Source organism: Phyllostomus discolor, chromosome 7 (genome assembly GCF_004126475.2).
Source record: "Phyllostomus discolor isolate MPI-MPIP mPhyDis1 chromosome 7, mPhyDis1.pri.v3, whole genome shotgun sequence".
NCBI lineage: Eukaryota > Metazoa > Chordata > Mammalia > Chiroptera > Phyllostomidae > Phyllostomus > Phyllostomus discolor.
Window position 1 is genome coordinate 139,209,150 of NC_040909.2, and position 9,617 is coordinate 139,218,766.

Here is a 9,617-nt window from a genome sequence, read left to right on the forward strand (position 1 = left end):
AGTTCCTCTCCAACGGAAAGTTTTCCCACGTTCATTACACGTGAAAGGTTGCTCCCACTGTGAATTTTCTGGTGTTGGATAAGGTGGGAGCTTCCCCTGAAGGCCTTCCCACATGCACAGCACTTGCAGGGCCTCTCTGCAGTGTGACTCCTCTGATGCCGAGTCGGTCGTGAGCCCTGGCTGAAGGCCTTCCCACAGGTGTGACCCACACAGGACATCTCTCCATCACATGTCCTGTGATGCGGGACAAGGAGGAGACACACGGCAGGTGCTCTCACAGTCATGGCTCCGATGAGGCCTCTTGTCACTGCAGGTCTCTGGACCGAGGTGAAAACTCTGGCCGCGGGCTTTCGCACACTCCTGACACTCTCACGGCTTCTCTGCAGGGTGACTTCGCCAACGCTGAGCAAGCTGTCCCTTTGCCTGCATGTTTGCCTACGCCCACGCCATCCACCAGGTTTTCCTCCAGTGTGGGGTGTCTGGTGGCAGGTGAGGGACAGGTGAGCGCCCAGGGCTTTTCCACACACTGCAGACACAAGGCTTCTCTCCGGGGTGAATCACCAACATTGAGTAACTCGTGAGCGCTGACTGGAGAATTTTCCACATTCCTTATACCGATAGGGTTTCTCCCCACTGTAAATTCCCTGATGGACAATAAGGGAGCAAGCAGTTCAGGCGAAAGGATTTTCCACACACATGGCACTCATAGGGTTTTTCTTGTGTGTCAATCCCCTGATGCAAAATGAGGGATAATTGCGCACCAACAGCTGTGCCGCAGCCAGCACAGGCATGCGGGTGTCTCCAGAACCAGTTCTCCGGCGCCACATGAGGGGTGACTGTCGACCGGAGGCTCTCCCACACTCCCTGCACCTGTGAGGTTTCTCTCCACCGAGGCCTCCCTGGGGACGAAGCCAGTCGGGCCAGAGTGGCGGTATCAGATGGCAAGTGGTCAGATTCTAGGTTCATGTCAAAGGGTTTGCTGAATTGGATGTGCGATGAGACAGCAAGACTTTTGGCCCAAGCAATAGAGATGATGAAATTTGCATTCATGCAGAAGGATGAGACTGTAGGAGTATATCTGAAGGGTAAAAATGGAGGGCTGTTCTGTACATATCTGTTTAAGATGCCTGTTGGACTTAGACATGGAGGGTTAAGCATCTGGGTGTACAGTTAACCCTTGACCAACACAGGTTTGGACTGTGCGGGGCCACTGGTATGTGGATTATCTTCCATAAGCACATGAACCGTTTTTGCTACCCAGTTGGGAGTCAATGGGTGCGTTTCACGTGGGAGTTCGAGCTTTGCAGATTTTGGTACTTGCTGGGGGAAGGGGTGCTCTGAAACCAACGGTCTGTGGATACTGAAGTACAAGTTAATTTGGGGGCAGTCAAAAGTTATACGCAGATTTTCCACGGCGGGGGTTGTGTGAGTCAGCGCCTGACACCGCCGCCGTTCAAGAGTTGAGTGCACAGGTCCAAACTCCAGGAGACAGGCCGCAGCTGGCTGGGCGCACGCCGGGAACTGTCAGCGCGTGTGACTTTCAGAACCACAGAGCTGGTTTTACTTTAGGCTGAAAGGTAACACGAGGTTTCACTCTCAGGAAAACCTTCCCCGCCGGCCTCTAATACACAGCCTGCCTCCATCCCCACAGCACCTCCGTGCAAACAAACCCATCAGTTCAAGTGGAAGCGAGCCCCTTTCCCCTGGTCCAGCCACTGTGGCCCTAGGGGACCACAAGGCCCAGCCCTGGTCAACAAAACACGAAGGGCAGTTTGCTAAGAGGCTTCCAGGAAGGGCTTCCCTTCCCCAGTCACAACAAGGAAACAATGAGAAACACCTCTGTTGGGAGTGGCCACAAGGGAACACCAGGAGAATCTGGAAGACACGTCCCAGGGGAAACCCTGGGCCCGTCTTCATCATGGAGGCCTGTGTTGCGCAGGTTTTCCCGAAAGGCAGGTGACCCAGGCACGCGGATGCTCGAGTCATTCCTCAGGATGGGACCTTCCCGAGTCTCCACCTGAGCCCAGTGGGCCTGTGAGCAGCGGCCCCTGGTGCTCATGCCCTCTGCGTGTCTCTCGTGGTCGGCCTTCACTTCCGGACTCATCCAGGGAAGCACGGGCTCTGGGCTCCAACAGGACTACGTTCCCATGAGGGGCATCCACCTCTGAACACAAAGGTCTCAGGTAAGCAAGCACCTTGGCTTATCCACACACATCTCTGAGGTGACTATTTTGAGAGTTCAGTAAGAAAAAAGTAAAAAGCTCTTCGCACATTGTCCACCAATCACACACAGTGGGGTCCTCACGAAATCTGACCACAGCATCCAGCGGTGTCACTGCTCATGCACGGGAATGAATGGCTCGCCTGGGACGCCCTGCACAGCCTCCACTTTCCGCTGCTGAATCTGCTCCTGTCCGGACGCACCTGCCCCCTTCACCCTGTTCCCGGGCTTCAGCCCCTCTGTGCCCGCTGCCCCCTACCTCCCGGACTCCCCCAGCACTGCCACGGAGGGGTCTGGTGGCTGACACCCTCCCCCCCAACCCGCGCAAGACCCAGGGCTGTGCGGAGAGCAGGGCCAATGAAATGGCATCGGTCTGGTTAAGACAGCACAAAATATACAAACAGAGCGGCGCCTCTCTTGTCAACCAAAATGGCTGCGAGTCAGCCATGACACTTTGGTTCCAGAGGGAAGGCAGGCAAGTCAGAGCAGACACGTCTGGGAAGGAGACAAAGCCCAAGACACCTGCACACGTGATCAGAACTGCAGAGCGGGACCACCCACAGACAGGCTCCTGGGGAAATCCCGCACTTGCCGGGGGGGGGGGGGGGGGGGGGGGGGGGGGGGGGGTCAAGATATTTACTGAAAAGACCCGGAAGGTGGGGCAGGCTCCAGACCACTGCGGAGAGAGCCCAGCTCCGCACGCCAGAGGGCTGCTCCACGCCACGCTGGCCTCCCTTGGCAGCGGTTGCCCGAGGCTCTGCCCTGCTGGGCTGAGGGTTTTACCTGCCCTGCTGCCCACCTGGCTCTGGAGATGCTTCCTGGCAAGATACATCAGGGCGTGGACTGGGGCTGTCCCTGGACTTCCTTCCTTCTTAAAGTTACAGGTATTTTTACTGAGATTTTGTTAAGTCTAACAGCTCCCAGCTCAGTTAGCGGGAGAAAATTTAACTCCCTTACAATATTAAATCTTCCGATACAGCAATATACACTCTATTTCCTTTTATCCAAATCGCCTTTCGAGTCTCACGCAGTTTATCACCAGATGCTTGGCCCCAGGGGAGCGCTGGCCGCTATTCACAGCGCTTCCCGGCCGGACTGCTCTTCACGTTCGTGCGCCTGCTGCGCTCGCGCCCCTGCACCGTGAGCTCCGAAGGCTCTCTCCTGGGTTGCCCCGCTCCGAGGGACGTCTGCAGCGCGGTAGGCAGCCGTGACCACGTGTTCCCGAGGTCCTCGCCGCAGCCGCCGGCCCCGCCCACGCGCACGCCCCGCCCACAGAGGCGCACGCCCCGCCCACAGAGGCGCCCGGCCCACCGCGAGGCCGCCCTGCACCCCGCCCACGCTGCTGGCGGAGGGAAGACGCCGGGGACTCCGGGCGCTGCGTAGCTTCCGGCGTCGGCGGCGCATGGCGGTGAGCGGTGCCTGGAGGGTGCGCGGGTGGCGGGTCTTTGGGCCGTAGGCTGCCCTTCGTGACTCTCTTGCTGACTGCCTTTCTCCAGGCCCTAGGACATCCTGCCCGGGAGACACCGGCGACTCCAGGCCCAGGTAGCGCCCGCGCGCCCCGCAGCCCCTGGCTCCCCGCGCCGCTCCCCTGCGCCCCGAGTCCTTCTACTGCCCTGTCTCATCCCATCCGTCTGTGTTCAGTGCAGTCCACGGGCAGTGACGCCGCTTCCAGGGCGCATCCCGTAGGCGGCGAAGGCGACGCAGCCTCTAGGAAGCAAAAGAAGAAGAAAGCCAGGAATAGGGCCTCTGCGTCTAATGGAGGCGGGAAGGCCTTGGAAAAGCCAGTCCCCGAGGGTGCCCCCCTAAGCAAGGAGGCCCAGGCAAGGACGGTCCCGAGTCGGCGAGGGTAGAGACCCCTGGTGCATTCCGGGTGAGGGTCCGCCAGCGGTCGTGGTGTCGGATTTGCGGAGTGAAGGCAGGGAGGGCGATGGGATGGGGGCGGAGGCCACAGGGTCCTCGTAGCCTCTTACAGTCACTGTCTCCAATCCAACGCAGGCGGAGCAGCTGGCTCGGGAACTGGCCTGGTGCGTGGAGCAGCTGGAACTGGGCCTCAAGATGCAGAGACCCAACCCAAAACAGAGTGAGGGGCCCTCGCGTACAGTTGGGTGGAGGTGAACCGTGGCAACAGTTTGGCCTGCAGATGCTGCCAGGGGTTAGACTTACTGCTTTGGCGTAGAAGGTGAGGTTAGAGGAGGTTTCTAGCTTTTCATTTTCATCTGCAGAAGAGCAGGCTCTAGGGGCCATCCGAACCCTGCGCAGTGAAAGAACCCCTCTGCCCCGGAAGAGGCAGCTCATGCGCTCCTTGTTCGGCGACTACCGGGCTCAGATGGGAGCTGAGTGGCGCGAAGTCCTGCGAGATCTCAGGACTGGTGAGGAGCTGAGAACTTGGAGGACTGCCTAGCTCAAAGCGGGTAGGGAGGAAGAGCATAAGGAGTGAGAGGAAGAATCCCAGGGCAACAGGCCTGGTGAGGGAAAGCCTGGACCTCGGGTGCACAGAACGCAGGCCTGTGTCGGGAGCCAGGGGTGGGGAATCTGAATTTCTCTGTGGCCTAAGTGGTGTGTGATGATAATGCCTAGCTTATAGAAGCAAATCAGTTAATTAATGTACATTTTTAAATATTTGATTTATTTTTAGAGAGAGGGGAAGGGAGGAAGACAGAAATATGGACGTATGAGAGACACATCCATCAGTTGCCTCTTACGTGCCCCCACACAGGGACCTGGCTCATAGCCCAGGCACCTGCCCTGACCAGGAATCAAAATGACAACCTTTCTGTTTGCAGGACGACACCCAACCCACTGAGCCACACCAGTCAGGGCAGGAAGCAAATCAGTTAATTTATACGAAGTGGTTACAGTTGTATGGGCAGAGTTGGCATCAGCCCTCATTACCCAGTTCTGACACTCTGTCTTCTCTTCCACAGCAGCCCGCTCAGCCCAGGTGCAGCCTGTAGGTGAGGCCACCAGAAAGAAGAGCGGAAGGGTCTGCAGGCCTCGCCCAGCAAGGGCAACCAAGGCCACCTCGGACACTCCTGAGGAAGAGTTTAGGTTCAATTTCTTTTAGCCTTCTCCCCACCCCAGAACTGTGCCCCTCCCCGGAGGTGTGGGGGTCTGTCTTGAGTGCAGAGCCTTACCAGGAATGCTCTGTCAGACAGATGTGGGGTCGGTCCATCCCTGGCTGGCCAGCTCATTCGGTGCCGTGGCTGTCAGGTGTCTGTGAGACCAGCATATCAAGTCCTGTGCCCCAAGCAGAAGACCCCATTTGTGGGATTTCAGATGAACGGTTCCTGCTGCTGGAAAAGGGGGTCCTTTCAGAAAGGCTCCTGCAGTGCAGGGAATTGTGAGCATGTGGCAGGAGCAACGTCTTGCCCGGAGTTCAGGGTTAGACCGAGTGGCTGAGGGTGAGTGGGGAAGCGGCGTGATTGCGCATTGGCTCTCAATGCGGAGAGGGCGTGTTATCACTCACTGTGGTGCTTTATGCTGCCTTGTCATGGTGCCGTAATAAAACCGTTTCATAAAATCGGACGAGTGAGTGTGTGCTAATTGCCTGTGGCAGACAAGCTGCGGACGATGCAAACATCGGGCACTGTGGGTCCAGGCTCTCTCCCAGCACATGCTCTTTGTGTTGCCTTCATCCAGAGCAAGTGTCATCCTCAGGGACCAGTGTGGCCCCGCAGCCTTTGTTCTTAGGTGACCTCTTGGTGTGCTGGCTGCTACAGGCGAGAGTCCCAGGTCTCGTGCTGTAGAGTCGGGGCTGGCAGGGCTCTCAGCCCTCCCCAGGGGCTTTGATGCCATGTCTGCTGGCGCCTCCCAGACTTGCGTCCCAGACTAGATGGGTATGTGGCGCTCACTCACCTAGTCAGCATGTCTACCTTGACTGTCATAGACATTTCAGACTAATCCAGAACATTCCATTAGCCCCAAAGCCTCCCTTTGTTTTCTGATTTTGGGTTTGGCAGTACTGCCCGCCCAGTGGACTAGGGCGGAACCTGGGCCGTCCTCGATTGCTCTGTCTCTGACGCACGTGCTCAGGGCCTCACTGGCACGGGAGCTCTATCTTCAAAATAAAGTTCAGATCTTCCGTGCTTTCTCTGGTTTCTCTGTTTGACCTTCTTGCCCTGGCCCTCTCTTACCCTCACTGATGCATGAGCCTCCAGGGTTCATGCCTGACGCCCACTCTCTCGTCCTGTCTGTAGCCAGGGTGGTTGATCCTCCATGCGTGTCCGGTGCTGCTTCTCTGACCAGTCCCTTCCTTGTACCCAGGATACAGCGTGAGGCTGGTGGGTGGGGCCTTATGTCAGGCCCACCTGGTTTTAGGCTCCTGACAGCCTCTGCAATGTGGCCCCCTCCCCCTGTTCCCATCTTCTTATTGTTGCTTTTTAAAATATATATATATTTCATTGATTATGCTATTAAAACTGTCCCAATTTTTACCTTTTGCTACCCATCCACCTGGTACCCCTTTCCCGCCAGCAATCCCCCCCTTAGATCATGCCCATGGGTTGTACATACAAGTTCTTTGGCTTCTCCATCTCATACACTATTCTTACCCTCCCCCTGTCTGTTTTGTACCTACCAATGGGTGCTTCCTAATCCCTGAACTTTTTCCCCATCCTCCCCCCTCCTCCTCCCAGCTGATAGCCCTCGAAATGATCTCCATTTCTAAGATTCTGTTCTTGTTATTTGCCTAGATTTCTCTTTAGATTCAGTTGTGTATAGTTGTGTATTTGTCTCCATTTTAATGTTCATAGGTTTGATCTTTTTTTTATTGATTATGCTATTACAGTTGTCCCATTTCCCCCCTTCTCCCCCTCCTGTACCCCCTCTCCCACCTACGTTCCCCTCCTTTAGTTCATGTCCATGTGTCATGAGTTCTTTAGCTTCTACATTTCCCGTACTATTCTTGTCCTCCCCCTATCTATTTTCAACCTACATTCTATGCTACTTATTCTCTGTACCCTTTCCCTCTCTCCTCCTCCCACCCCCCTGCTGCTAACCCTCCATGTGATCTCCATTTCTGTGGGTCTGTTCCTGTTCTAGTTGTTCATTTAGTTTCTTTTGGTTTTGCTTTAGGTGTGGTTGTAAATAATTGTGAGTTTGCTGTCCTTTTACTATACATGTCTTTTCTTTATTATCTTTTCTTAGATAAGTCCCTTTAGCATTTCATAAAATAAGGGCTTGGTGATGATGAACTCCTTTAACTTGACCTTGTCTGAAAAGCTACTTTATCTTCCCTTCCATTCTAAATGAGAGCTTTGCTGGATAGAGCAATCTGGGATGTAGGTCCTTGTCTTTCATGACTTGGAATATTTCTTTCCAGCCTCTTCTTGCCTGTAAGGTCTCTTTGGAGAAATCAGCTGACAGTCTGATGGGAACTCCTTTGTAGGTTACTGTCCCCTTATCTCTTGCTGCTTCTAGGATTCTCTCCTTCGTTTTTACCTTGGCTAATGAAATTATGATGTGCCTTGGTGTGTTTCTTCTTGGGTCCAACTTCTTTGGGGCTCTCTGAGCTTCTTGGATTTCTTGGAAGTCTATTTCCTTTGCCAGATTGGGGAAGTTCTCCTTATTATTCAAATAACTTTTCCACATGTTGCTCCTCCCCTTCTGGTACCCCTATAATTCAGATGTTGGAACGTTTAAAGGTGTCCTTGATGCTCTTAAGCTTTTCCTCAATTTTTTGAATTCTTATTTCATCATGCTTTCCTGCTTGGTTGATTCTATCTTCCTTCTGGTCCACTGTATTGTTTTGAGACTCAGATTCCTTCCTTTCACTATTGGCTCTCCTCCGCGTATCTTCCTGCATCTCTTTTATGGTAACCTGCATCCTTTCCTATAAATTGCGCCCAAAGTCAACCAATTCTGTGAGCTTTCTGGTCACCAGTGTTTTGAACTGTGCATCTGATAGATTGGCTATTTCTTGGTCGCTCAAAAGGATGAGTCCTGAGGGACTGATCTGTTGGAAACATATCTTATGTCTTTCCCTGTCTCTCCTTTTTTTTTTTCGGTCTGGTCGCTCTTGTTATGGTGGGGGGTGGAGCCTTAGGCGTTCACTGGGGCTGGGCACCCCAGTCGCTAGATTGTGACGTTATATGTGGGGGCGGGAGCGGGGATGGGAGGGAACAATGGCGGTAGTTCCGTTCTCCTGGGTTCAGTCCCTTCTCTGGGCTCCTGGGCTGCGAACTCTGCCCTGGTCCACAATCGCTGCCTCACTGGGTTCCCCAGCGGCAGCTTGCATACTCAGGGATCACCGCTGCGTTCTTGTGCCCTGGATGGCTGTCGCGCCGATTTCGCGCCAAATTTTCCCCGACCTCCGCGCGCCGCCGACCTGCGCCAGCCCTGCACCTGCCCGGCTCGTCGTCTCCTACCAGTCTGGAGGTACGGGTCTACTTCAGCTTCTTGGCTGTCTGACTTCCATTCAGATAAATCCTCTGTCAGTTCTGAGTGTTATTGTCTATAAATTATTGTTGTTCTGTTCTTGGTTGTGCGAGGAGGTACGGTGCGTCCACCTATTCCTCCATCTTGCTGGAAGTCTCTGATCTTTTTCTTATATAGTTCCCTTTAACATTTCACATAATAAAGGCTTGGTAATGACGAACTCCTTTAGTTTTACCTTATCTGGGAAGCACTTTATCTGCCTTTCAATTTTAAATGATAGCTTTGCTGGATAGAGTAATCCAGCTAGGTTGTAGGCCTTGGTTTTCATCACTTAATACTTCTTGGCAGTCCCTTCCATCCTGCAAAGTATCTTTTGAGAAATCAGCTGACAGTCTTATTGGAACGCCTTTGTAGGTAACTCTGCCTTTCTCTTGCTGCTTTTAAGATGCTGTCTTTATTTTTAACCTTTGGCATTTTAATTGTGATACATCTCGATGTGGTTCTCTTTGGGTCCAACTTGTTTGGGAGTCTTCTCTGGCACCCCCGTGATTCAGATGTTGGTATGTTTGGAGATGCCCCAGAGGCTCCTTATTCTATCCTCGTTTTTTAAAAATTCTTTTTTTTTGGGGGGGGGGGGTGGGCTGGGCTGGGAGTAAAAGGTAGAAAACTGTACTTGGACAACAATTAAAATAAAAATATAAAATTAGAAATTCTTTTTCCTTCTTGCTGTTCTGATTGAATGCTTCTTTCTTCCTTATGTTCCAAATCGTTGGTTTGATTCTTGGCTTCATCCTCTCCACTGTTAGTTCCTTGTAGATTTTTCTTTATTTCACTTAATGTAACTTTCATTTCCTTCTGGGTCTTTTTTATGCTGTTGCACTACCTAATGAGTTTTTTGAGCACCCTGATAACCTGTGTTTTGTCCTCTGCATCTGATAGGTTGCTTATGTCCATTTCATTTAGTTGTTTTTCTGGAGTTTTGTCTTATTCTTTAATTTGGGCCATATTTCTTTGTCTCCTC

At 53.1% G+C, this 9,617-nt stretch overlaps 1 protein-coding gene across 1 annotated transcript; it reads left to right on the forward strand.

Moving 5' to 3' along the window:
* The first annotated feature begins 427 nt into the window (after nucleotides 1-427).
* Nucleotides 428-6,601, forward strand: C7H8orf33 (chromosome 7 C8orf33 homolog). Its single transcript, XM_036031689.1, has 7 exons — nucleotides 428-489; nucleotides 3,518-3,629; nucleotides 3,718-3,763; nucleotides 3,863-4,041; nucleotides 4,217-4,301; nucleotides 4,444-4,590; nucleotides 5,146-6,601. The coding sequence occupies exons 1-7, from the start codon at nucleotides 428-430 to the stop codon at nucleotides 5,283-5,285; spliced, it is 771 nt and encodes a 256-aa protein (XP_035887582.1). The 3' UTR covers nucleotides 5,286-6,601.
* Nucleotides 6,602-9,617: the final 3,016 nt, after the last annotated feature.

Bases quoted from the DNA above. Each gene is read 5' to 3' on its own strand.
- C7H8orf33 (XM_036031689.1), top strand. From the start codon at position 428: ATGTTTGCCTACGCCCACGCCATCCACCAGGTTTTCCTCCAGTGTGGG. The intron at 3,630-3,717 runs GTGAGCGGTGCC...GCCTTTCTCCAG, and splicing joins GGCGTCGGCGGCGCATGGCG to GCCCTAGGACATCCTGCCCG. The intron at 3,764-3,862 runs GTAGCGCCCGCG...GTCTGTGTTCAG, and splicing joins ACCGGCGACTCCAGGCCCAG to TGCAGTCCACGGGCAGTGAC.